Source organism: Phaethon aethereus (genome assembly GCF_964289735.1).
Source record: "Phaethon aethereus genome assembly, chromosome: 32".
In the NCBI taxonomy this organism is placed as follows: Eukaryota; Metazoa; Chordata; class Aves; order Phaethontiformes; family Phaethontidae; genus Phaethon; species Phaethon aethereus.
The window spans coordinates 794,181-820,659 of NC_138608.1; the positions used below are offsets into that span (position 1 = coordinate 794,181).

Sequence of the window (26,479 nt, forward strand, 5' to 3'; positions counted from 1 at the left end):
AGCCCCCTCCCAGACTCATTTGAGCCCCCCCCAGACCCTTTTAAGCCCCCCAGACCCATTTTAGCCCCCTCCCAGACCCCTTTTGAGCCCCCCCAGACCCTTTTGAGCCCCCCCTAGACCCATTTAGCCCCCCCAGACCCTTTTGAGAGCCCCCCCCGACCCTTTTGAGAGCCCCCCCAGACCCATTTGAGCCCCCTCCCAGACCTATTTAGCCCCCTCCCAGACCCTTTTGAGCCCCCCCCCCGGCCTATTTGGGACCCCTCCCACACCCCTTTCCCCCCCCCCAGCCCCATTCCGAGCCACACAAGCCGCTGTTCCCACCAAGCAGCTTTATTTGGATCCCGCCGTGGCCCCCCCCCCTTAAAAAAACAGACCGAAGCAATAAAAAAAAACCCCAAACCCAAACCCCCCACCCCAAACCCCACCTAAAAAAAAAGTACAAAAATACAGGTGCGGGGGTGACCGAAGCGCCCGCGGGGGGAAAGGGGCTGGGGGGGGGGCGCGGGGGGGTGCCCCTCAGTCCAGGGTGATGCCGACGGCGGCCAAAGCCTCCAGGACCCAGGCGGGGACCCGCGCCCCGTACATGGTGCTCATGAACTGCCGGACGAATTCGGGGAAGCGCTGGGCCAGGATGCTCTCCCGGATGGAGCCCATCAGCTTCAGCTGCGGCGGGGGGGGGGGGTTAAAGGGCAGGCCGGGACCCCCGTCCCGGGCACCGCCGCGGCCCCCCACGCCGCCGGGACCCCCGGCCCACCTGGTAGGCGATGTTGTGGACGGTGAGGTGGTGCAGGGCGGCCGTCTCGCCGCGCAGCAGGGCGTGCAGGTACGCGCGGCTGTGCCTGCGCCGGGGGAGGAAGAAGCGCCTGGGGGTCGGACCCCCGCCCGGTGCGGCTGTGTGTGTGTGTCCCCCCCCCAGCTCGCTCCCCGAGCCCCCCGCCACCCACCGCCGGCACGTGGGGCAGGCGCAGCTCTCGTCGATGGGACGGAAATCCTTGGCGAACCGTTGGCTCTTCAGCTGCAGCGACCCCCAGGGCACCAGGGCCGAGCCGAAACGCTGCGGGGGGAGAGGTCGGGCCAGGACCCCCCCCCCCCCGCCCCCGGCACCCTCCCGGGGGTCCCGCGCGCGCGTCCCCCTTACCGCCGTCCGGGTGGGGAAGACGCAGTCGAACATGTCGCAGCCCAGCGCGACGCAGACCACCAGGTCGGTGGCGTAGCTGCGGAGGGGAGCGGGGTCCGCGGTCGGGGCGGGGGTCCGGCGACCCCCAAGCCCCCCGCCCGCCCCGCGGCGGGACTTACCCCACGCCCATCAGGTAGCGCGGCTTGTCGCGCGGCAGGCGGTCGGTGCTGAGCTTCACCATGCGCCAGAAACGCTCCTTCGCCTCGCCCCCGCTCAGGCCCCCGATGGCGAAGCCGGGGACGTCGCGCAGGGTCATCTCTGGGGGGGCCCGGGGGGCTGGGAGCGCCCCACGGACACCCCCCACCCACCCACCGTCTCCCCGGGACCCCCAGGGGCCCGGCGGTGAGGGGTGGGAGGTGGAGGGGGGGGAGATGGGGAGTGGGAGGAAGATGGGGAGTGGGCGGCAGAGAGGGAGCGGGAGGAAGAGGAGGAGCGGGAGGAAGATGAGGAGCGGGAGGAAGATGAGGAGCGGGAGGAAGACGGGGAGTGGGGGGCAGAGAGGGAGCGGGAGGAAGATGAGGAGCGAGAGGAAGATGAGGAGCGGGAGGAAGATGAGGAGTGGGAGGAAGACGGGGAGTGGGGGGCAGAGAGGGAGCGGGAGGAAGATGAGGAGCGGGAGGAAGACGGGGAGTGGAGGGCAGAGAGGGAGCGGGAGGAAGATGAGGAGCGGGAGGAAGATGAGGAGCGGGAGGAAGACGGGGAGTGGAGGGCAGAGAGGGAGCGGGAGGAAGATGAGGAGCGAGAGGAAGATGAGGAGCGGGAGGAAGATGAGGAGCGAGAGGAAGATGAGGAGCGGAGGAAGATGAGGAGTGGGAGGAAGACGGGGAGTGGAGGGCAGAGAGGGAGCGGGAGGAAGATGAGGAGCGGGAGGAAGATGAGGAGTGGGAAGAAGACGGGGAGTGGAGGGCAGAGAGGGAGCGGGAGGAAGACAAGGAGTAGGAGGAAGACGGGGAGCGGGAGGAAGACAAGGAGTAGGAGGAAGATGAGGAGCAGGAGGAAGACGGGGAGCGGAAGGAAGACGAGGAGCGGGAGGAAGACGGGGAACGGGGGCAGAGAGGGAGCAGAACGAGGATGGGGAACGGGAAGAGGATGAGGAGCGGGAGGAAGGCAGGGAATGGGATGATGAAGGGGAGCCGGGGAGGATGAGGAGCGGGAGGAAGGCCGGGGGGGGGGGCAGCCCCGCTACCTTCCAGGCACTTGGTGCGCAGCGCCGGATCCAGCCCCCCCTGGACGATGGCGAAGAGCCGCTGCTGCCGGGGGCGGCGGTGGGCGGCGATGCAGCGGTCCAGCCAGCGGACGGACCTGGGGGGGCCGCGTCAGGGCGGGGGGGGGGGGCCCTGGGGGGGGGTCCGGGGGGACCCCGGGGGGCGGGGGGGGGGTCCCAGACCTGTGCATGGCCTCCTCCAGGCGCGGCCCCGTCGTGGCGCTGCTCACCACGTCGTCCAGCTGCATCACGATGTCGGCGCCTGGGGTGGGGGGCGCGGGGGTGAGGCGGTGGGGGGGGGTCGGGATGACACCCCTTCCCCGGATTTTGGGGGTTCGCCCCCCCCCCCGACGCACCCAGGGCGTTCTGGATCTCGATGGACTTCTCGGGGCTGAGCAGGATGTCGTCCCCGCCGTGGGGGGCGCGGAAGCGGACCCCCTCCTCCGTCACCTCCGACAGCTCCACCAGCGAGACCATCTGGAAGCCCCCGCTGTCCTGGGGGGGGGGCACGGGGGACCCCAATAACGGGGCTGAGGGGGGGGGCGGTGCCCCACGCCCCCCGGCCGGGGCGCGGGTTGGTGGATCGGGAGCCCCGGGGCTGTGGGGAGGGGGTCTGGGGGGCCGCCCCCCCACCAAGTGGGGGGCTCGGGGGTGTCGCCGCCCCCCCAGCCCAGGTGGGGGTCCCGGCCCCCCCTCACCGTCAGCAGGTTGTGGGGCCAGTCCATGAAGCCGTGGAGGCCGCCGGCGCGCTGCACCAGCTCCGGGCCCTGCGGCGGGGCCGGGGTCAGACCGGGGGCCCGGGGTCAGACCGGGGGCCCGGGGGACCCAGCCCCGGGGCGGGGGGACCCCCCAGGGGGCGGGGCTAGCGCGGCGGAGGCGGGGCCATAAGGGGGCGGGGCTATGCCGGGTCCCCTCTCCCATGGGCACAGGTGGTCCGAGCCCCCCCGGGGCGGGGCCATCCCAAGGGGCGGGGCCTTTCGAGGGGGTCCCTCCACGAGGGCGGGGCCATCCCAAGGGGCGGGGCCTTTCGAGTGGGTCCCTCCACGAGGGCGAGGCTCTCCCGGGGGCGGGGCCTTCCCGGGACCGATGGTGCCCGGTGGCTGCGGGCGGGCCCTCCCCCGGCCCCGGCGGCCCCTCCCGGTTTCCCTTCCCGCCTCCCCCCGCCGCGGCGGCGCTCACCGGCCGCGTGCCCAGGTGGTAGGTGTTGCCGAGGCAGATGCGGCAGCCGAGCGCGGCGAGCTGGGCCGCCGTGACGCCCTTGGCGGTCCCGCGGGTACCCACGGGCATGAAGACGGGGCACGGGACGGGGCCGTGCGGCAGCTGCAGCTCGCCGGCCCGCGCCCGGCTCCGCCCGCACTCCGCCACCACCCGCAGCAGCGGCGCCGGGCCCGGCCCCGCCGTCGTGGGCGCCGCCATCTTCCCGCTCCTCCACGTGACTCGAGCTTCCGGTGGCCACCGGAAGTGGTCGTAACCAGGGGCAACGCGACCGCCATGTTGGGGCTTCGGCCTCTGCGCTGGGCCTCGGCGGGGAGGGGGGGAGCCTTCTCCGGTCCCCGTGTCTCTCGGATGAGCCCCCCCACCCCGGCCCGTGATCCCTGGGAGAGCACCCTCCTCACCCCTGTGACGCCTGGGGAGAGCCCCCTCTTCTGCTCCCCTGTCTTTTGGGAGATCCCCCACCCCTGGTCCCTATGTCCTCCAGGGAGAGCCCCCTCCTCTGCCTCCCTCGTCCTGGGAAGAGCCCCCTCATCTGTCCCCTTGTCCCCCGGCAGAGCCCTCTCCCCTGGTCCCTAAGCCCCCCAGGGGAAGCCCCTTCCTCTGCCCCCCTGCCTCAGTTTCCCCTCGTTCAACAGCTCCCTCTGCCCCCTTGGGATCCCCCGCACCAGCTGCACCCGGGGTTTCAGCCCCGGATGCCTCATCGACAGGACAGTGAAAGCCCCGAGCAGGTCTGCGCATGGAGAGACCCCCCTCCCTTTACCCCTAAGCCCCCCCACTTTCCCGCTGGGGCAGGTCCCAGGGGGTGTTTAAGGCCTGGCCAGGGTCCAGGCACCCCGCGTCGCGGCGGTGGAGGGCTCGGCGGGGGTAGGAGCAGCGTGGGAAGCCCAAGCTGCAGAAATATTCCCTGTTTTGATATAAACGGCTGTTTCTGTTTCTCCAGACTCCGCCGTAATCGGCTCCTGGCACGAGGGAGGCGAGCGTGCCAGCTCGGTGCGTGGGAACGCGCCCGTCTAAAGGAGGTAACCTCGCCTGGGCTAATGCTTCCCAAAACAGATATACGGGTCTCCATAGGGGAGCTCCGTGGAGAATTCACGACTGCGCTGTGTGGGGGCGGCTCTGCCTTCCCAGTCAGACCATCTGCTGGGTCGGGGGACCTGAACTGGTGAGGGGAAGGGACGAGGCACGTGCCCCGAGCTGGTTCGGTACGAGGGGAGCGTCCCGTTAGAAATTCCTTAACTCCAAATTAAAACGGCTCTTTAGGAACGATCCGCAAAGCCCTGGCTCTGTCCTCCGTGGCGAGGAGGGCTCAGGCGAGGGCTGGGTGTGGAAACAGCCCCCCATGAAGGGGGGCTGCCCGCTCCTGTGGGAAAGCTCTGGGACGCTGCGGGCAGCCCTGCCTGTACTGCTGCCCTGCCATCACCACAGCTGCCGCGTGCCGTGGGGCTATCCTGGGACCCCCGGCAGCCTGTGAGCAAATGTGGCGATGAACGCGTCACAGCGTTAACGAGCCGGATGCGGGATGGATGCTCAGGGAAGCGGAGGCACGCGGCAGCCTGACTCCGATGGAGCAAATCTGGGCGAATCCCCCCGGAGCCGTGTCACCTGCGCCTGGGTCGGCAGAGCCTGGAGCAGCCTGGCCTGCCGGCAGCTGATGCCAGCCCCCCTCGCCGGCGCTCTCTCCTGAAACGCCGGGTTTTTATCTCGGAAATCTCGCTGGGAATCTGGTAATCGACTCGCTGAGCGCAGCAAGGGATTTAATTATCCTTTCCCAGAGAGGGGAAGAGGCAGGGAAACAGCTGCTGGCCTCTCTGCAGCCTCCCTCCCCGCTCCTCCCTCCACACTGCCGGGGACGGGCGAAGCTGTGCCGGTGGCTGGGTGTATCCACGGGACCCTGGCTCCGTCCCTCTCCCTGCCGGCAGCTCCTGCGGAGCAGCTCAGCCGTTTCGGAGCCAAATGGTTGAGGCCAGATTATGGTAATGCCAGCGGGTTTGAACGACCCGGTGCCACGAGCAGGTTCCCTCGTGCGATCGAGATACAAATCTTCCCCCCGCCTGCTGCGGGTGTACTGGGGGGACAGTCTGGGGGGTGTCCCATTTTGGGGACGATGGGGCTGGGGGTGAGCATTTCTCTGGGGCGTCCCGGTCACAGCTTGGCCATGTCCGAAACCGGCCGCATCTCTTCCCAGCTGGCCTGAAACGGGAGCAGGGATGGGTTTGGGAAGCGCCGTCCTGCCAGGACGTGGCCATGACTGGGTTTTGGAGCTTGGTCACCCACGGGGACCCCAAGAATGGGGTTGTCTCCCTGCTCCGGTGACACTGGGATGTTCCGGTGGTGCCGTGAGTCCCAGGGCTGGACAGGAGGGTCAGTGCTTGGCCATGCCGCTGCTGCGGTGACCAGAGCCGTGACGATCCCTGTCTTCTCCTTCACTTTCCCAGCTGGAAGATGGATGCGGTACGTCCCAGCCGGACTGAGCCCCCGGCCCCACGGCAGCCGGAGGCGCAAGAGCGGCTGAACCAGCGGGTGATGGAGCGGCTGAGCCCGGAGCTCTGGACAGAGAAACATGTCCTGCTGAGCATGGACGGGAAGCTGCTGGGGCCAGAGCTGAGCCGGATCCGGAGCGGTAGGGAGACCAGGAGGGAGGGTTTCCCCCAGGAAGCGGGGGGCTGGCCCCCCAGTTCACGCTCTGGTCCATACTGGGAAGCTCTGGGGGATTTCTCCAGGCTGCTCTCGCCCCACCTGGATCCGGGAGGTCCCTGTCACCCTGAAATCCAGATGCCGCTGCCCTTGGAGCAGGGCGCGGCGCTGCCCCAAGGTGTTTTTCGGGTGCCGAGGGATTCTCTGCTCCCCGAATCGCGAGACGAGTCCCAGGAGGGGCCGGCTGGGGGCTGACGGCGCCTTCCCCCCGCTCCCTGCCCCAGAGATGGCCCTGCCGCTGGAGCGGCTGGACGCTGACCTGCCCCAGGACCTGCCCTCCGGCTACCTCTGCCGCCAGCGCCGCTCCCTGCCCGCCTTCCCCCTGGCCCCCGGCCCCCAGGCCCCCGCCGAGCTCAGGTAGGTGACGCCGCCGGTGGCAGGGTGCCGTGATCCGGCTTTCGGGGTCCGGCTGACGGCCTCCCCCATGCCCCGGTCTCTCCAGGGGCAGCTCAGACGTCCTCTGCGCTGGCCAGTTCCCGGCAGGACTCAGCCAGCTCGTGACCGGCATGCAGACCCCGGTCTTGCCGCGACGCCGGGGCAGCCCGCCGGCACCGGAGAGCGGCCGGGGGGGCGGTGGGCGGTGAGGGGAGCCCCCCCCGGCGTGGGATGGGTCTCGCCAACGCCGTGGGGCGAGGGCGTGAAATAAAGACCCCCCAAGGTGACCACCATGGCTGGGCTGTTGGTGCTGGGGGTCCCCCGGAGGCGAGGGGATGAGAAGGGGTGCCGGGGCGGGGGGCGTGGGGTCGGCCTGGCCACGGGGCCTCGCCTCGGGGGCTGCCGTCGGGAGTGCGCGCCTACACGGGGGTCTACGGTCAGTGGGCTGTGCCCGGGAAGGCGGGGGGGGGGGAAAGGACCAAAGCAGCCAATCGGCTGTCAGGACTCGTTGATTGACTGCCGGCTGGGGAATCGCGAGAGGGTTTTCGCCACGCCCTGCTTCCCTCCGTTTCCCCCTTCCGGCTGGGTTGGTCAATCTGTTGGAGTGGCAGGCATCCTGTCCAATGAGAGGGAGGGCGGGTGGGAAGAGGCGGGAGAACTCGTAGGTCTCGTTCGGGTAGTGATTCGCTAGCTTTCCGGAGCGGCAGTCGCCTCCGCCAAGGAAACGGCAGGAAGGGTATCGAGAGGCGAGAGCTACAGCAGCACCGCCTCAGCTGACGGGCCAGTTCCTCTTCCCATTGGCTGCTAGGGATGAGCGACGCGGTGGGAGGCCAATGGAACGGTAGAGGAGGGGTGTGGCTTCTAGGTCCCGCCTTCCCTGCTGATTGATAGCCCGCTGCCCCGCTCCGCTCGGCTGGTTCCTCTGATCGACGGCCGAGCTGACCAATGGCCGCGCGGTCTGAGGGGAGCGGGGCGGGCCCGGCGGAGCGGCGTCCCGGGGGTGTCGCCAGTGCCGGATGAGGAGACTCGGAGGGGAAGTTTGGTCGCCGCCGCTGCGGGCCCTGTGAGAAGGAGCCGCCGCCGCCGGGAGAGCGGGAGCGTGGTTCTCCCCCAGCCCCCGCGCCGCCATGGGGAACCGGGGCATGGAGGAGCTGATCCCGCTGGTGAACAAGCTGCAGGACGCGTTCAGCTCCATCGGGCAGAGCTGCCACCTCGACCTGCCGCAGATCGCCGTGGTGGGCGGGCAGAGCGCGGGGAAGAGCTCGGTGCTCGAGAACTTCGTGGGCCGGTGAGTCGCGGGGCGACGGGGAGTGGGGGGCGGGCGCGGACGATGACGGCGACGCTGCTGCCGCCGCCGCTGCTGCCCGCCCGCCCGCCGCTGCGCCACTGGCGTAAACGCGCTTCGTGAATCCCGCCTGCGTAGGGCGCGGCCGCGGCCTGAGGGACCCCCCGCCTCCCCGCGCCTTCGGCCTCCGCTACGCAAACTGCGGAGCGCCCCGGCGGCCCGCTCCCCTCGCCCGGCCGTGCCGTACGCACTTGGCGTAAGGCGCGGCCCGGGGGAGCGGGTCACAGGCCGCCCCTTACGCCAGCGGCGCAGGCGGGGGCTCGGGCCGTGGCTGGCGCGCACGGCGTTGGCGTAGGGGGGCTCTGTGAATACGGGAGGGGACTCCCGCTACGGCGGGCCCCTGGGCTGGGGGTGCACGGCCATGGCAAGTGCAGGCCCGCTGCACCGGGGGCCCGCACCGTCCCCCGAGCAGCGAGACCACGGCGGTGCCGCGACCGTGGAGGATGCTGCCGGGCAGGTGAACCTCCCACGGGCCTCCTGCCCGCCGTGGAGGCTCGTCCCGCTGCGCGTCGGCGTCTCCGGTTTCTCCTGGGATGCCCTGGGAAGGCTGCCTGGCGTGAGGAGGAGCCGGGGCAGCGTGGGCTCGGCGGGAGCGGCTGATGCTGAGCCGTCAGGATGCCAAACCGGAGCGCCGGCAAAGCGGGAGCGTGTCCTTTCGCCCCTCTCGCTCCTCGTCCTCGGCGCCAACGCGTGCGCTCGTAAAGGCTGACGCCGCGTTACGCCGTAAAGGCGCTTCTGTTTCCAGGCTGATAGCGTCGGGCCTGCAGTCCTTCCTGCGCCTGGGATTCGGCGGCCTGCTCCTCCGGGGACGTGCGCCCTCGAGATAGGGCCGAGCTCTTGGCCAGAGGTGTCGGGGCCTTGCCGTGGGGCCGGTCGGCGTGGACAGGATAAGGCAAGGCCACAGGCTTGATGCCCAGCCCGGGGTGTGAAGGGTGGAGAGGAGAATATGTCCGCACCGATAAACGGGGGGGAGCAGAGCTGATTTCACCCCACGCGAACGCTGCGGGCTTTAAAATTCTTGCCGGGCGCTTTTGAAATCCGCCGTAATTGCTGATAACTTCTGCTTCTGCACCAAAGTGCCGCCAGCGGAGTCGCTTCTTCGGCCTTCTCCGCCTTTTGGCTCTCTCCCCTTGCCTTTATGGGGACAGCGGCGCTGGCCAGGCGATGAACGGCTCAGCTCTGGGCTGGTCTTCGTTTCCTCAGGCGCTTGCTCCGTCACTGGACTCCTGCTGCTTTGTTCCCATCCTCGCCTGCCCCTTGGATCAAGGGCTGCTTCTTGCTCCGTCTACATCACACCACGGGGTTCCCGTCCCGGCTGGGGCGGATGCTGTAATATTAACAATAGCAGCCTTCCTGTGACGTCATTCCATCCTGACACAGGCCGGCGCGCGTCTTGTCACCGACAAAACAGCGGCAGCTCGGTCCCGCTCGTCCGCAGCGCCTACGTGAACCTTAACGTTCCCCAAAAAAGCAGGCCGGGCAGTTTTTCCCGTGTTTTGGGCTGGTTTGGGTGTTGCGGTCAGTGCGGAGGTGCGCCGGCGGTTCCCTTTCTCCGTAGAAAAGCGTCATTTGAAAGCGCTGCCTGAGGTTTTCCCCGCCGTCATGCTTTCTGCCACTGGATTTTTTTCCGCTCGTGTAACATTTTTCTGAGCGGTGAGGTCAGGATCCGGAGCCCGCTGTGTGATCCGTCGCCTGACGCGGTGTGCCTCTTCTTTTATCCTCGCGCAGGTCGGATTCGTCGCGTGGATTCACGGCCATGGATGCTTTTTCAACCCGGTGCTGTTGGTGTGGGAGGGAGAGGAGGAGTCGGCCAGACCAGCAGAGCTCAAACCCCCCCAGACTAAACTCACATCTGGGCTTTGCTAAGCCTCGCTGCCGTTGGGGTTGAAATGGTCGAGTTATTCCCCCTCCTAAATCGCTGCTGGCGGAAGTTTTGGCAGCCTCTAATGATGGTGCTACTGGAAAACCGGCCCCGGTAATTAAAAATCTTTGTTTCGGAGCGTTGAAGGCTCTGTCAGAAGGCTTTTAACGAGGGCTTAACGCGTGACGGCCGGGCTCTGCACAGGAGGGCTTTCTGCGAGGCTGAATCTGTGTGGTTGTAACCGGGAGCCTTTCCCTCGCATCCCGTGGCTCCAGTGTCGTTCTGCAGCTCGTGTTAATAACGGGGTAATTATGCGTGGGGTGGATTCTGCCCAGCCTTGCTGTCAGCAGTCTCCAGCCCTCGGCTCGGCGGTCGCTGTCGTGTGCCGGCGGTACCGGCGTGTCGGTGTCTCCCGCTCTTTAAAGCGTTGCTTTCTCTCCACGCCTGTGGAATTATTTGGGAATACGATAATGAGGAATATAGATTATCGTTACGTTCTCTTATAACAGCTCTGCACAATAATTTGGGGGCTCATAGCCCCGAAACGGCTCACTCGTTACCGAGCTTGGGCAGGGACCGTCTGCTTATCTCCGCGCCACACTCGACGCCGTCGGGGTACCTGTCCCGGCGCTCGCGGCCGGCTGAAGCCCGGCAGGTTTTATCCCGTGCCGGCGGTATCGAGCGTTTCCCCGGGACGGATAGCGGGATGCCGATGGGCTGGGGGTGAGCGCCGACGCCTCTGGGCAGTTCCGACCGTCACAATAAACCAGCTGCGCCGTGTGAAGCTTGCTCTAGCTGTCGAGCCGAATGCATCGAGCTTCCCCGCCTTGAGCGTGCGAGCCACGTTTTATCCGTGAGAGCTTTTCCGCCCGAAGCCGAGGGGTTGCTTCCGAGCGTGCAAATGCGCGTCTGTGTAAATGCGCAAACGCAGACGGACGCGCCGCCGCCGTTGGGAAGGGAGCTGGGCTTAAAAACCGAGGCGATCTCCGTCCGAGGAACCAGACGTTGCTCTTGGAGTAGTGGCTGGTGGTTATAGTCTGCGAAACGGGACGGAAACGGGAAAGTTTCCATGTGAAGTGGTTTTCCGTACGGGAACGGCCCGTAAGGTGGAGCTGTCCGGTGGGATGCTGGTGGCTGAGGGGTGGGAGACCCCTCGGTGAAGCGTTCGACTTCTGGTTTATTTGAGCTGGAGACTAATAAACAACGCAGAGGAAATACGACCGCGCTTTGGAGCTGGCTCAAATCGCTCCGGCCGCTCCTTGCAGCCGGTCTCGCTGTTCCCGCGCGCTAGCGAAGGCTTCCCGAAGGGACGTGGGAGGCCTTCCACGCCGGCTAACCGTGTTTCCTTCTGGAAGCGTCTGGTTAGAAATGGACGGTGGGGCTATTGTGGCTGATCTCCCCCACTTTTGCAGCTGTTTGACCTTTAATCCTGGCTTTTCTGACCCGTCAGGAAGGCGCAGAGCGCCCATAGGAAGCCCAACTCCAGCAGCACTTCGAGCCCGGCATCCCGTCTCCCGCAACGAGCCGCGCTGGGTTCTTCGGTGAGGTATCCCGGTCCCCTGCATGCCACCGAGCCCCGGCTAGCGAGGTGGAGACGAGGGCAGGATGCGGACGAGGTGGTTTCGGCTCTTTCCCCTGCCTTATCTCGTGTCCCTGTTGCGAGGAGCCGCAGGGAAAGACATTGTTCCTTCAGAATAAGCAATTTTGGTTGATTGCGTTAGGGGCGAACGCGAAGGCGCGTTGACGCTGGGATAAGGAGGCGGGGGATCCGTGCTCTGTGAATTGCCCTGCTTAGGTGGGTTTTTTAACCGTTTGAAGAAGCCTCGAGATGCGCGTTAATGCGGTGTGATCCGGGGACAGGGCAGCCACGCGTTGCAGTGGTCCCTCTGTGGCCCTAAAATACAAGAGAAGGGTTACGAGCCCCGTCGGGGCGACCCGAGATGCCATCGGTTGCGCAAAAAGCCTGTGGAGGGGGCAGGAATTGGGCTCGGCTGCCTGGAGCCCTCTAAATCTGTGAGTTAGATGCTGGGCTTAAATGTATCTGGGGGAAGGAACCTGTCTCGCGGCCGCATCTGTTTCAGCGGGCATCGAAATAAGTTGGCCTTGCTGTGCGAGGGGTCTGAAGCGACTCGATTCTCTCGTTCAGTGGGGAAAAGCACAAAAGGAAATCTAAAATACTGCATTAAAATTGCATTACTAGCTGTATTAAAAGCCGTCCCATTGACGTCCCGATGAAACGTGCATTGACCGACCCCTCTGTGGAGCCCTTGTCAGGTCAGTACAAGCGTGCTAAAGGCGCCGAGCCTCCCCCGGCCCCGCTCCGGCTCTCGTGGTGACGCTCCGACAAACGGCGGCGTAAAAGCCATTTTCAGAGCCGTATAAAACCCGGCCATTGAGCGCGGCGGCCGCTCGGACCAGGCTGACAATGGAGCCGTTGTGATCCGGGCGGTGGGGAGGCCCTTCCATCGGCAGCGTAGTCGAGGAACCAAACCTCAATGGGGCATTATGAGTCCTTTGGGTGGCGTTATCGGTGCTCCCGGCAGCCGTAAATAAAGCCGGGGCTACGCCGGATGGCCGCAGGGGCAGGGCTTGGGGGATGGAGATGGCCGGACCTCGGTGAGAGATCCTTTACCTGCGTCAGGCGTGGTCCCTTTCTCCCGATGGGACACCAAGTAGGCGCCGTGAAATGCTTCGGAGACGCCGAAACGGAGTTAAAAGCCGGCACTTGGGCCAAGCGTCAACAGCTCCGGCCCAGGGTGGCTCGCTGGGATTTTTTAAGCCGGTGCTAATGCTGCGTTTAAGCCTTGGAGGGAGAATTTATCCATAGAGGGGGACGGAGATGAGAGCAACCTGTTCTTAGGGCTTTTCCGCAAATATTGCCCGGGTCTGGTTTAGCTCGGGTGCCTGCGCGGACTCGGCCGCGCCGAGGCGGGACGGCGGCACTGCGGGTGTAAATCACGGCTCTGGCTAAATCAGCCGGGTTTTACGGCAGCGATCGTCAGAGGAATGGCGATTTCATCGCGAGGCGTTGCTTCGGAGGGGGAAAGCGTTTTATCAGCGGGCAGAGCTGTTGGAAATGGAGCTGAAGGGAAGGAATTTGGAAGCGAGCGAGACGCTCGTTAGTGACAACAGATCTCAGAGGGACCTGGGGGATGGTTGGGTCTCTTCCTGGGTTATTCGGGATGGCTTTTCCCTGGATTTCGGGGAAGAGCGGCCACGGGGCGCTGGCGTCAAGATAAAGGGGAGCCTGGAAGTGGAGAGGGGTTGGGCAGAGCCTGGTGGGTACGAGGCAGTGCTCGCCGCTCGGCAGCCGGCTCTCAGGTGCCTTCGCCACGGGAGATTTTATAGGGGAGGGGATGTATGGAATGTAGCACCTCCAGCAGCGACCTTTGTCTCTCCGCTCTCTTTGTAAAGGTTTCCTGGTACCGCGCGCGAACGGCAAGCAGAGGTAGAGGATTAGCCTGAATAATCAGGTGAATGGGAGAATCCGGCTTGAATGTTGTCATTTCAAACACGCGTTTGACCTCACTCCTGGGAGGTTACGTCCCTGTGGTGCGTCAGCCCGATCGAGGTCTCGCTTCGTGCCACCCGCCCCGCGGCTCTGAGTCACTTCAATGTTTAAAAAATGCTGAAGGGCCTTTCTGGCAGGTTCCGGTTCCCCCCGGCGTCTTTGCAGTCGGCGTTTTCTCGTGAAGGAGACGATTCCTGCCAATCCCGGCCGCAAAATACGTGCGTGTGAGCGGGACCGACCGCGCTGACACCCCTCGGTTGTAAAAACACCCACTCGCTGCCGTTCGTGGGTGCCAGACGGGGTGACCCGGCTCCGTGGCCGCACAAGGGCTGGCCCGTGTCTGCTGCTGGGTAGGAGCCGCGCCGTTCTCCCCGATGAAGCGGGCTCTTGTTCGGCTTTGCTTCGCGTCGAAAGGGCAGGTCGCTCGTGCCTGACCCCGCAGCGTAGCAGCGTTCGCGCTCTGTGGCCCGGCTCCTGCCAGGCTGGCGTGCCCCGGGGGGCCGGGAGCTGGGGGGTTTATATCGTTAACCCCCCAGACATTGTTAAGGTGGCGGGTCAGGGGCGATGCCGGGGGGAGAGGGGAGCAGCGGAGCCTGCCAGGCGTGTTCGGTCCCGTCCGGCACGCAGGAGATGCTGCGGTGCTCTCCCCTGGCACCGATGCTCTGCCCTCCCGGGGAGGGCGGTGGGGCCGTGGGGAGGGTTTCTGCGTCTCACGGTGTTTATTTCGACAGGAGGAAGCTGCCACCGCTTTCCAAATAGCGTAACAGGGCCCGTCATAGCGAAACTGCAGAGCCGTAACCGCACCGGGTAGCGAGCGGCGCTGAAACGGATCCTGAAGTTCCTGCTGCTGCCAAGCAGACGCCCTCAAACGCTTCCCTTTCCTGTCGCATCCCGCCTCCCGGGGCAGGTGCCGCAGGACCTGTCCTCCCGGTTGGGCAGGAAGCTGTTTTCGAGGGTGTTAAAAGCATGTTTCTATTTAGGGAAACCCTGTTTTTGGGGCTGCCTCCCCTGCGTGGCTCCCAACGGGGCTCGGGGACCGCGGTTCCGAAAAATCTCCTGTGTGAGGTTGAGGTGAAGGGCGAAGGTGACGTTCCCAGCGCGGATGTTGCGGCTGTAATTCACAACCGCGGTCGGCAGCAGCCAGAGGCGCTGACACGTGCGGCTGGGTACGGCCGAGGGTGGGGTGAACTCCCGGCGGAGCCTCTCCGCCCCGACCAGGGCGCCTTCGGGCGCGGGTGACGGCGACGGGCACCGCCCGCCTGCGATGCCGATCTCGTTTCCTTGCGCTCAGCTGATAAGCTGGATGTGCTCTCTTGATACTGGAGGCAATAAACCCCCTGCAACCTGCTCCGGCCCCTCCCAAGGAGCCCTTATCGCACCCGTTTCCAGGCAAGCAAAACCATCGGCACGGAGCTGCTCGGCAAATCCGCTTTCCTGTCCCGTTCCCGTCGCCCTCGGCCCGGGAGAAGGGAGCCGCAGCCGTTTGCAGGGCGATAACGGCCCTGAACAAAGCTGCCTGTCGGAGCAGCGCCGTTCCAGGCGGAACCCCCCCCCTCCCAAAAGGCTCCGCACGCCCCGAGCACGGGGCAGGAGAAAACGTTGTCGGTTCTGCGCCTCATTTCGTTCCTTCGTGGGAACCGGGGTGAAACCATAAAGGATTTGTGGTTTCGGAGAATAAAGAGAAGGTGGTGGTTTTGTCCCTTCTGTCGAGGTGTCTTTTATTTTTCCCCTGAATTAGCGGGGTTCCCCAATAGACACTTACATTTCCGAACGGCTGGCGGAGGGGAAAACTGCTTTCCGAATTCCCGCACCCACAGCGGTCGCTCGGAAGCGATTCGCGGCGAGGGCAGTTGTGAGGACGTGGGAGCCGCCCTCCTCTCCGTTAGCGCCTGTTCTCCCTCCGCCTGCTTTCGGGGACGGGCAGGCGCTCCTGGAGAGCTCTGCCCGCCGAGGGCATCCTCGCAGCTGGGGCTCCCATCTCTCCCCTTTTCCATGGGGAGAAATAGCGGGGGGGAGCAGGAGGATGGCCTTGAGACCGGGGCGGGTGCTGGGAGAGCACATTCCTGTCCTGCCGCGGGCATCTGTGGTCCCGGGAGCATCTTTTACCTCCTTCCAGCTCCCGCTGCGGAGCAGGAACACGTTCTGCGTAGGATCCAGGTGTGTTCGAGCCCCTGCACGCCGTCCCCCGGCGCCTGCTCTTTAGATATCGGGGTGATCGACTCGGTACGGTGTTAACTTGCTTATTGAACCACGTCGGTAAATGTCTGTCTTTTAATTCCTTGCAGGGACTTCCTCCCCCGAGGCTCTGGAATTGTCACGCGGCGACCTCTCATCCTGCAGCTCATCTTCTCCAAGACAGGTACGGTCTGGGCAGGAGAAGCTGCCCAGCTCCCCCGTCGGAAGAGGGAGAGGGCGGTTGAAACCCTTGGTTGGCAAACGCGGCTCCGTCTGCCCTGCAGCTGGGAAGCGCCGCCGGTGTTTGGCTGCTTGCCTGCGCTCGAGCCTCTCGCAGATTTGTCGTTTAACGAGCGTATGGCTATTTAGGTAACGATTCTGGTTCGTTGGAGCGTTCCTCGAGGAGGGTTTTGGCTGCTGGGGAGCACGCCTGCTCTCGGGGATGAAAGCCGCCCTAGAAGCGGCAAACGAGAGAGGAGGTTTCTGTAATTCTGCACCGATGCCGGCGTTCTGGCGTACGCCTTTGAGAGAGCGCGCGTGCCGGCAGCGCGGGTTGCGTTAAGGCTCGTTTCGAACACACGCTGCCCTCGACGCTGCGGAATCGGACTCTGCTACGCAGGAGGCTTCTGTAGCAGATTGCGATGCTCCTTTCTGCCCCCAGCATACGTTAAATCCCCAGCCAGACTGCGGTACATTTAAAAAATAGTGTGTCGGCCCTCTTTAGCTGCAGCGTGCCGGCACCGGGGCGGCTGCCGGGGAGAGGGGAGCAGAGCACGGGTTGAAGCGGCGACATATTTAGCTCCGTTTTGGACCGTCCTTCTGCTCCCTTCCAGCAGAAAATTCCCGTTTTCCTTAAGGCGTCATTATCCTGGAGGTAAGGGGGACTTTGCACGCGAGCATTTAAAACGCTGGTGGCCACTAATAAAAGCGTGCCCGGCTGCTTCCCCGTCGCCCCGTGACTCAGTTCCGCTTCGCACCCTGGCACGGAGGAGTTGCGACATCGGCCTCTGTCCCCGTTCACCTGCCTCCACGCGTGACGAGGGACGCGGAGGAGCTGAACGCGGGGCACGAGGACGCCTCGTTTTCCCCAACCAGCCGCGCTCTGTAAACATCGACCGGCCCGATCTCCGAGATTTCTCCTGTTGCCTTCCCCTGAAGGAAACACGCCGGCCTCTTCCAAAAAAGCGTGGTTTTGGGTCAATCCTGGCAGAGCTGGTGCGGTCTGCGGAGCCACACTCCGCAGCCTCCTCCTGCCTTTATTCAGGTGACCTGTTTATCAAGTAATTAGTCTTTTCTGGTACCCAGAACGCGTAAGGGGATTGCGGAGTGGCAGTCGTGGCCTTCAGACGATAAGGTGTCATAGGGTGCCGGAACCGGTAGGGGTGGAAGGGTGAGAGCAGGGCTGGTATTTCCTCTCGTCCCACCCACGGGTTTTTGGAGGGAGGAAGTGAGTTGCACCATCCCTCTCCCCGGGGCAAGTCGTGGCCCCAAATCTATTAAAATCCCTTTTTGAGGAGCTGTTGTAAGGAGCCAGGGAGTCGTTATCCCGGTGACCGCAGGGAAACGCCGTCTCTCTTCCCCCCTCGCCCCTCTGCTCAGCTTCCCCGCTCCCCTCCTCCCGCACCAAAGGGTTGCAAAACCCTTTCAGAAAATCTCAGATCCCTGAAGGTGACTGCGCAGAGGCCCAGAAAAAGCGGCTGCCTTTCTGTTCCCGGGCGCCTTCCCCGCAGGGAAGCCGGGGCTGGGTTAATGTTTGTCTCCTGGCACGGTTCCTCGGGCTTGGAGGGGCGAGACGAGAGCTGCCGGGGTTGGTCGGGCCCCTCGCCGGACTGCGGCTCGGCTGTGGGGGCAGAGCGAAATGGAGTGATAAATCCGGAGAGCGGACGAGTGAATAAAAGCGACCTCGTGGCGCAGGTGGGGGGAAGCTGCCGTTCCTTCTTGGCAAGGGGCTGCCGGAGCCGGGGAGCGCTGCCCATCCTTCCTCGCCGGACGGGTCCCCAGCGCCGGCGTGCCCCCCCGCAGCCGGCTGCAGCCCTTTTGCCGGCACGAGGGTGCTGCCGGCACCGGTGGGGGGGTTTGCCGCCCTGCCTCGCAGGCGCACCCAGAGCCTCTTGGCAGCTGAAGACTCGGAGCTTTCCTCGGCGTTAGGAGCCTAGGCAATAAAACATTTAAAAGCAATCAGCGGGGACTGAAAGGCAAACAGGCCCGGGTGAAAACAAACACGGCCATTCTGATGTTGAGGTTGGCGAGCTGGAGCCAGGGCCGGCCGCCTGCCAGCATCTCACCCAAGGGCAGTTGCTTTTTTGGCAAAGGGAACCGTAACTCCCGAGTCCACATCAAAGCAGCTGCTGCCAGCGCAGAGGCAGCAGGCGGAGTGTCAGCGCGCGCAGCCTGAGCCGGCTGGCTGCCGTCCTCCTGCTCTTTCCTCCTCGGCGGCCGGGCCAAGTTTATTCGGGGCTGCTGCCAGTCAGGAGGCTGAAGACAACCAGGTTAATCCCTGGGCAGGTCCTCGGTGCCTCGCTGGGGCGCCGACCCTGCCTGGCTGCTTGGTGTCGCACCGAAGCGCGTGGCTGGTTCCGTTTTGCAGCGTAGAAACGTCTCTAAACTAGCTGAATCTCAGAGTGGGTCCTGCGCTGGGCTCCAGCTTGGCCATATATTTTTTTTTTAATTTTACTTCCCCCTCTCCCCCCCTTTCTTCCAGAATATGCCGAGTTTTTGCACTGCAAATCCAAAAAGTTCACAGATTTTGACGAGGTGCGGCAGGAGATCGAAGCGGAAACCGACAGGGTGACGGGAACGAACAAAGGCATCTCTGCCGTCCCCATCAACCTCCGCGTCTACTCGCCGCACGGTGAGCGAGCTGTTTCTCTGCCCCGGCCCTCTGTGCGCTAAAACGCTGCGAGCGAAGAAAACCCGGCGTTTGCGTACGCAGCGGCTGGGGGGTTTAGCCCAGCCTGTGTCCTAAGAGCAAACGCTGGCTGCTACGCGTGTCTGGCTGATCGCATACCGGCCTGGGGGCCGACGGGGGCTGCCTGGGCCACCCCCTGAGCAAATACAGCAGTAACTCTGCCTTCAGAGGGGCTCGTAAGGCTTGCAGAGGGGTGGATCTGTCAGTAGATCCAAAGAGATCCAGCTGCAAGACCGACAGCTCCCAACGCCAGGCCCTTGACCCCGAACCGGGGTGGTCTCTGTCCTTTCAGTGTTGAACCTGACTCTGATCGACCTCCCGGGTATCACCAAAGTGCCGGTGGGGGACCAACCGCAGGACATCGAGTACCAGATCAAAGACATGATCCTGCAGTTCATCAGCAGGGAGAGCAGCTTGATCCTGGCTGTCACGCCAGCGAACATGGATCTGGCCAACTCGGATGCGCTCAAGATGGCAAAAGAAGTTGATCCTCAAGGTAAGACCCGCGCGTCCTCCCGCCTGTTTCTGCCCGCGCCGCTGCCCCAGGCTCCGGGTCGGCCCAGGTGTGGAGCGATAAAGCCTCCGAGGGCTGTGCGGCAGAGTCTGGCAACGGGTTGCCCAATTCTGGCACCAGAGGGGCTTCTCGCCCCTCCTCCTCCTCTCGCAGAGGACTCCCCGTCCTCTGAGAGCTGAGGAAGGGCCAGCGGTTCCGCTCCTCGCTGGCGAGTCCGCGTTTGTTTTGGTTACGCGCCCGCCTGCCTCCTTTTGAGGCCTTCTGTGAAATGAGGTTAATCGATTGCTCGTCTGCGTGCCCGCTTCAGGCTTGCGGACGATCGGAGTGATCACCAAGCTGGATCTGATGGATGAAGGCACAGATGCCAGAGATGTGCTGGAGAACAAGCTGCTTCCTTTACGAAGAGGTATAACGAACCACGAGGGCGTTGCGTCACCCCGTACCCTCCCCGCCACGACTTTCGTCCCTCGTGTGGAGGGAGCGGCGTTTCAAAACGAGTCGAAGGGCAGCTCCTGCGCTCTCCGGTGTCTGCTGGGGAGCCCAGGCCCTTTGTGCTGCCCTTTGCTTTGGGGGAAGCGGCTGCGGATGGCGATCCGGAGCTGCACGGCCCCGCTCGGGCGCCTTCGGCTGGGTCTGTCCGTAGCAAGAGCCACAATATGTCGTCTTGCAGGCTACATCGGCGTCGTTAACCGAAGCCAGAAAGACATCGATGGTAAGAAGGACATCAGGGCAGCGCTGGCAGCTGAGCGGAAGTTCTTCCTTTCTCACCCGGCTTACCGGCACATGGCCGACCGGATGGGCACCCCGCATCTGCAGAAAGTCCTTAACCAGGTGGGCTTGATTCCCTTCCCCGGTGTTCTGCGGCGCTGGCGTTCCTCTCTGGTGGAAAAGGGACGTTCCTGCGGCCGGTGCGGTGCGGAGGATTCAGTATCTCCCTCCTTTTGCAGCAACTGACCAACCACATTCGGGAGACGCTGCCTTCGCTGCGCAGCAAGCTGCAGAGTCAGCTGCTCTCCCTGGAGAAGGAGGTTGAGGAGTACAAGAACTTCCGCCCCGATGACCCCACGCGAAAAACCAAAGCTTTGTTACAGTAGGTTTCTCTTGCTCAGTGCTGCGTTCCCGGTGCCTCTCCCAGCCAGAAACGTCGCCAGCACAGAAATAAACTCACTCCGCTCTTCACGCGAGGCTGGTTTGTCTCGGCCGGTGGCCTCTTCCGAGGAAGAGCCCGGAATAGCCCCATCGTCGGGAGCGAGCGGCGCTGGCGGATGGCCCTGCCAACTCCAGCGGTGCTGAGCTGGCGCCTAGGAGAGATTCTGTGTCCTCCGGCGCTTGTCTGGCAGGCTGCTGGGAAGGACGAGGAAATCCTCTCCCAAAAATGCCTGCTGAGCATCCCTGCAGGCAAGAGTTAGCGTCTCGAGCTTGCTGTGCTCCGCGTGCACAACCTGCCTGTCCTAAAGCAAACGGTTTGGTCTCGGGGTTGGAAAGGACGACTCGCGTCCGGCCTTGACCTGCCCCCGTGCTCTCCAGACTACAGCAAAAGGGAGATTTTGTTGCTTCTGCAACTCCAGCAGAGGGGAATTGGGAGAACGGTTACGCAGCCCTGACTAGCGGAAGCAGAGCTGGTGGGGCGGTGCTGGCTGTAGGACGCGGTCTGGGTGTCCGTCCGTCCGACCCTTGTACTCGGCTGGCGCCCGTTTAATCCCCTTGCTTCTCCACAGAATGGTCCAACAGTTCGGCGTGGACTTTGAGAAGCGAATCGAAGGTTCGGGAGACCAGGTGGACACGCTCGAACTCTCCGGGGGTGCCAGAATCAATCGCATTTTCCACGAGAGATTTCCTTTTGAGCTCGTGAAGGTAAAGCTGGCCCGGGGAGCACGTGTGCCGCGTGGACGGCGTCCGGCCGGCTGTTCCGACAGCCAGCAGCGCGCGGTTGGGCTGGGCTCGGCTCCCTCTTCCCCAGCTGCGGCGTCCACGCGGGGCCGAAGCCTGGCGCAGCCCCGGCGCTCCCTCGGCGCCCGGGTGCCTTTCCCTTCCTGGCGCTCGGAGGTGTTGACAGGAGGAGGGGAGGTTTGATTAGAGCGTGTTTCGGTAGGCGCAGGGGGCTGTCGTTTCTGGGTGGCCGCGCCTGACCGCTGGCTTAAGCACTGCAACGAGGAGGTTGCAGAGCGGGGAGAAGGATATCGAACCGGGGTACTAGCAAGATCTCAGGATTTGAGATAAATAAACCCGAGAGAGTGAGCCAGCCTGGCCAGGCCAGAGAGCAGCCTCTGACCGGCCCGTGAAGTGCCTCGTGGGCTGACGACGACGCGCGCTTAACGCAGGGCTCTGCCCTGAAGAAGGGCTGAAGCGGCAGCCCGCTTGCACGCCGGCGTGATGGCTGGAACTCGCTTGCCGTACAAAGTTCCTAACGGTGGCTTTCCTCCCTCTTCAGATGGAGTTTGACGAGAAGGACTTGAGGCGAGAAATAAGCTATGCAATTAAAAACATCCACGGTGTGAGGCAAGTATCGGAGCGGCGCCGTCGCGGGTCCCCTTCTCCTTAGAGCAGACGAGTGAGCCTGATCCTGATCCGCGGGGGGTGCGTGATCGGAGCTTTGCTGCGGAGGGAGAGGTGGCACCTCGCGCTGTCGGCTCATCCTCCGGTGTCCCGCGGAGAGCAGCGCTTGCTGCAGACGGACGTTCCTTGCCTTTTAGAGGGCATTAAAGGGGCGACTCGGCCAGCCCGGGCGTCGCTCCGGCGTAGCGAGCGGTCGCGGTTAGCCGAGGCAGGCTTGCCTTGCTCCCCTACCGCCCTGGAGAAGCCGGAGGAGGCTGCAACACCGGTGCCGAGCTGAAGAATTTCCCCCTGTGCCTTCGGTTCAGCCGCTAAAATAACCTTTCTCTTTCCTCCTACGTTCCCTTAAGCGGGGGAAGGAGTGACCTTGAGAGGAAGGTAGGGAACGCGCGTTAAACCGACTGGCTAAACGAGGCCCTGGCTGTAGGTGCGTGCCGGGGACGGGTTTCCTCGCTGGGGAGCGACGCGTCTCGTGTGGACGCCGCTCGGCCCGTCCGGCGCAGACCTGACGGGGGAATTGAGGACCCCAAAGAGGAAAGGCGTTAAATGCGCGACCTCCGCTTGGCAGGCGCGCTCTGCCTTGGGCTGCTGCTGTGGTGGGAGGAGAGGTGCAGAGTTCCTTCTCTTTGCCTTAATGCTCTCCCCAGGAATCATTTGCCCTGCTTGAAGAGTATCCGTTTTCCCTAAACGCCACCAAAAAGGTTAATTCCCGTTTCCTTGCGGTGCTGATGCACCTGGGCTCTCGCTCCCGTTTGTGTGGGGGGGACGTAGCACCCTCATCCGAGGTGCCGGAGGGGTTGGAGGGTGCTGCCACGAGGTGGGGGGGCGGAGGTGCCGGCACCCCGTCCCCTCTGAGGGGTTGTGGCAGCCCCGGCGGTGGGGGGTTCAGCGACGCGGTGGATCCAGGACCGGGGCCGCCCCAGCTCACGGCGCTGGGGGGGGGGATTGCTCTCCAGGACGCAGCCGATCGCCTCCAAACCTGATCACCCGTTTTGTTTTTTTCTCTGCCATGTCTCTGCCCTCTCGCCCCGCCTGCGGATTCCTGTAGGACGGGGCTCTTCACCCCAGACTTGGCATTCGAGGCCATTGTGAAAAAGCAGGTGGTGAAGCTGAAAGAGCCTTGTCTGAAGTGTGTCGACCTCGTTATTCAGGAGTTAATCAATACAGTTAGACAGTGTACCAGTAAGGTATTGAACCGGCTGGAAGCAATCCGGCCCCTTCCTACCAGTGGGATGGGGAAGCAGGAGCGATGCTCTAACCTGCCTGCCTTGCCTGGTTTCCCCTAAAAAAAAAACCAAACCCGAAAAATAATAAAACCTGGGAGCCCTCTAAGCAAATTGGGTGTTTCGAGTCCTCCCTGTTGCCTCCGGCTGAGGGGATCGGCCGCTCCTTGAGCCGAGGATGCTGAGGATCGCCCGGCGCCTCGAGTGCTGGCGGGGTCCCCGGGCATCCCGAGGGACGGCGTCGGGATTTCTGGGGACGCGTGACAAGACGCGTGGCTCCCCACGTCCCTCGCGCTCCCGGGGACGGCACGGCTCTCGCAGCGAGGGGCTCTTCGGCTCTCTGGCTGCGGCGGCAGGTTAGAGGGGGTGCTCCGAGGCGGCGTTCCCGGCAGGAGCCAGGCAGGTGGGCAGGCTGCTCTTGGATCCTGGTACCTCTCTTAGCACGTGTCTTCTCAAGCTGCGATTTAAACTGCTGCTTCGCTGCACTCTGGGAATCCCGGGAACGTGGGAACGAAAGCCGGGGACAGCGGTTCCGGCAAACAGTCTGGTGGCGTGCCTGTAAATCCTGCAGCTCAACGTCTGCAATTAATAAGCTGCTTGATAACGAGCACATTTGTGTTTCAAAAGGTGTGTGTGTGTTCCCCCCGCCCCCCGGCCAATTGTCTTTTTTTCCGTGGAAGCGTTCATCACCCTGAAGCTGTGTGAGGTTCCATATTTAACAACTGGTTTCTCAGAGTGACTCTTTTGGGTTTTTTAACCTCATTCTGGTAGCACCAAAAGATAAACTTGAAAAAGGGGCAGGAAAAACAGCTCCTCTCTCCTTCCGATGCTTACGTTATTTAAAAAAAACCCCAAACCCTAATAAATTTAGCTACGTACAGGCGAGAACGTGAAAGTATCCGCAACGTTTGCTACCCAGAGTGCTTTTGTGGAGCGGAACAGTTTAAATGCTGACCTGGTTCTGCAAGCGGTAGGACCGCTGGGGGTTTGCTGGCGCGTCAGGAGTTCTCTGCGCTCTTTCGTTTCCAGCGTGGTTGACTGTGATCTGGGTAACGGGAAGAAGCCAGCGCTTGCTGCCGAAATTCCTTCCGTCTCAAATAATCAGGCTCTTACCCCAAAGCCGAGTTGAAATTCGGTGTTTTCCTAGAGCTGGGTTTTGGTAATCCAGCCTAGAGACAGGCCAGGAGCCTCTCCAGGGTTTTTCCCGCGCTCAGGCTGCCCTCCCGTACGCACGGAGGCGAGACACCCCCCCGATGGGTAAAACAGCCCCCGAAGCCGTGGGGCAGGAGGAGTTTGGGGTCCGGGGCTGAGCCTGCGAGACCCAGGAGAGCCGAGAAGGGGACCCATCACCCCGGCAGCTCCAAGGCACCCGAAGGAATTTCTCAGGCAGGCGCTGCAGCTTCTTCCTTTGCACGTTACTAACCTCAATTTAAAAAAAAAAAAACCAACTCGTTTTTCTTTTCTTTTCTGTCTTTGTCGCTATCTTTTCCCCCCGCCCCTGCGCTCCACTTGGTGTTTTCGCGCTCGCTCTCTGCATGATGCAGGACGGGGCTCTTCACGCCCGACATGGCCTTTGAAGCCATAGTGAAAAAACAGATTGTAAAGCTTAAAGAGCCCAGTTTGAAGTGTGTTGATCTGGTGGTCTCAGAGCTGGCCACCGTCATTAAAAAGTGTGCCGAAAAGGTAACGGGTCTTAATTCCCCCCTTTTTGTCTAATCTGAACATCTGGAATATATTTGCTCCCAGGACCCAGCCGACCAAAGTGAGTCAGTTCAACCCCAGGGTTGTCGCTGATTTGGGGAGGGGGACACACGCACACACACGCCGTGTCCTGCTGACACCCGAACGCTGGCTGGAAACGCCGGCAAATCCAGAGGCGGCATTAGCTCGGCTTCGCGGCACGGGTCCTGCCGAGACATATTGCACAGGTGTTTGCTCGCCCCCGTAACAGCGAAGGCTAAAAACGCTGCTCGCGTCGCTCAGCCCCCACCTCCTTTGCCTTGCTTAGCCGTAGCTCGCGCTTGGGGCCGTGAAAACCCGCATCGGCTTAGCCGTGGGGCCCGAGGGCGGGAAGGAAAATCCAAAAAATCTCGATCCGTATGTTTTGGCATTGCTTCGAAGGCCCCCGGGAAGGGGATTCCGCTGACCTTGTCGGATCTAGTGAAGAGAATCGAATCTGTCGCTTTTTCCACCCCTGAGCCCCAGTTGTGCCCCCCGGGCAGAACTGGGGCTCGGTCCCGCGCCCGCCGTCCCCTTCGTGAGCGTCTCCTGTCGCTGGCTTTCTGCGGCGAGCACCGGAGGCTGCCTCGGTCCCATCAGCAGCGGTTTTTTTCCCTGGCCTTCTCCCTTTCTTTTCAGCTTGGTTCCTACCCCAGGTTGCGAGAGGAGACGGAAAGGATCGTTACCACTCACATCAGGGAGCGGGAAGGCAAAACGAAGGACCAGGTGAGCTCACGCGATCTTCGGCTTGGCGAGAGAGCGGGGAGAAAGCCGAGCCGGCGGGTGCGAGGGCAGAGCGAGCCCTGGCCGTGCTCCGCTCGGACCGGCCGTCCAGCCGCCCGCCGTCTCCCACTCGTGATCCCAAAGCTCCCTCTCGCGGCAGCGCTGCGGCGCGCTGCGTCTCCCGCACCGGCGTCCCCGCGCGCGGTCGTGTGGGAGACGCGGGTGTCCAGCCCTGCCCGTGGGACTCCTGACGCGTAAACCTCCTTCCAGATTCTCCTGCTGATCGACATCGAGCTCTCTTACATCAACACTAACCACGAAGACTTCATCGGATTTGCCAAGTGAGTGATTTACCGGCGGGCTGGGTCCTCGGGCTCGTGTTGGCAGCGGGGGTCGTGGGCCGGTCCCCGGTTTGCAGAGCAGGCGTGCGGGTTACGTGCGGAGTCCCCGACGCCAAAGCTGGTGGAGGAGCCCCCCCACGTCCCAGCGTAATTCACCAAAACCGTATCGGCGCCTTTCCGGCCCCGTGGGGGATACGGGAGCTCCGCTTCTCCGCTTGCCACCCGGCCAGTGCTTGAGGGGACGGAGACCCGAGCTGCCCCACGCCACTCCTCAGACGTTAGCCCGAAGCGGGGTTTGTTAACGCGGCTCGTTAGGGCAGGGTGCGAGAAGCCGGAGTCGGGTTGTTCAGCCCCGGACAGACGAACGGCTTCGTGCCCGCGCGCAGGAGCGCTCACGATGAATTAAGGTGATTAAGGCTGCTGCTGCCCTGCAGCAGAGAGACCTTCCGTGCCCCTCTAAGGGAAGGTGAAATGACTCTCCTGTCCCAGAGGAGCTGTCGGACTGGAGCGGAAGCGTCTCCCCATCCTTTGAGCTCATCCCTCGCAATCCTCTGCCCAGGCAGGCGAGGCCGGGACCAGGAGCGGGGCTCTCCCCTTAGTCTTCCCTCAGCTTCGGCTTTCGGCCAGAGGATGGCAGGCGTTTTCCATCGGCGCAGCCCCAAAAGGGACGATAACTTTTTGGAAGCGCCCAGAGGTCCGGCTCAGGTGTCCCTGCGCAGAAAGAGCGGAGGCAAGCGGCTCTGCCCGGAGCTTGTCGCCGTCTTCACCTGCCAGACCCCGCGCCACCTCCTCCTCTTTAAATTCACGTAGTCTTCCTCTTGTTTTCTTCCCCCCCCCACACTTCTTTTCACGTCTCTGCTTTTCACCTTCATTCACAGTTCCTTCCTCTTCTCCTAATCTCTCCTGTTTTTCCTTTGAACCGTCATCTCACTCTTTCCTCC

The 26,479-nt window shown here is 63.5% G+C and overlaps 3 protein-coding genes across 3 annotated transcripts in view; 2 read left to right on the forward strand and 1 right to left on the reverse strand.

The window, feature by feature from the left end:
- Window positions 1–316: 316 nt before the first annotated feature.
- Window positions 317–3,797, reverse strand: QTRT1 (queuine tRNA-ribosyltransferase catalytic subunit 1; the record flags this gene model as incomplete). Its single annotated transcript, XM_082012192.1, has 10 exons — window positions 317–663; window positions 755–839; window positions 945–1,054; window positions 1,139–1,214; window positions 1,297–1,435; window positions 2,364–2,479; window positions 2,565–2,643; window positions 2,738–2,876; window positions 3,080–3,148; window positions 3,561–3,797. The coding sequence occupies 10 exons, from the start codon at window positions 3,795–3,797 to the stop codon at window positions 517–519; spliced, it is 1,197 nt and encodes a 398-aa protein (XP_081868318.1). The 3' UTR covers window positions 317–516.
- On the forward strand, window positions 1,545–2,270 carry LOC309414817 (uncharacterized protein; the record flags this gene model as incomplete). Its single annotated transcript, XM_082012193.1, has 1 exon — window positions 1,545–2,270. A coding segment is annotated over one exon (726 nt), but the record flags the coding sequence as incomplete, so codon positions are not given.
- A 3,995-nt stretch (window positions 3,798–7,792) lies between the features above and the next one.
- DNM2 (dynamin 2) overlaps window positions 7,793–26,479 on the forward strand; it is a gene marked incomplete at both ends in the record, with an annotated part of 31,817 nt that continues 13,130 nt past the window's right edge. Inside the window, 12 exons of the mRNA XM_082012169.1 lie at window positions 7,793–7,953; window positions 15,668–15,741; window positions 18,259–18,408; window positions 18,758–18,961; window positions 19,287–19,385; window positions 19,650–19,810; window positions 19,927–20,069; window positions 20,698–20,833; window positions 21,411–21,478; window positions 24,300–24,438; window positions 25,114–25,200; window positions 25,468–25,538. Coding sequence (XP_081868295.1) covers window positions 7,793–7,953; window positions 15,668–15,741; window positions 18,259–18,408; window positions 18,758–18,961; window positions 19,287–19,385; window positions 19,650–19,810; window positions 19,927–20,069; window positions 20,698–20,833; window positions 21,411–21,478; window positions 24,300–24,438; window positions 25,114–25,200; window positions 25,468–25,538 — 1,493 coding nt within the window. The remainder of the gene's footprint in view (window positions 7,954–15,667; window positions 15,742–18,258; window positions 18,409–18,757; window positions 18,962–19,286; window positions 19,386–19,649; window positions 19,811–19,926; window positions 20,070–20,697; window positions 20,834–21,410; window positions 21,479–24,299; window positions 24,439–25,113; window positions 25,201–25,467; window positions 25,539–26,479) is intronic.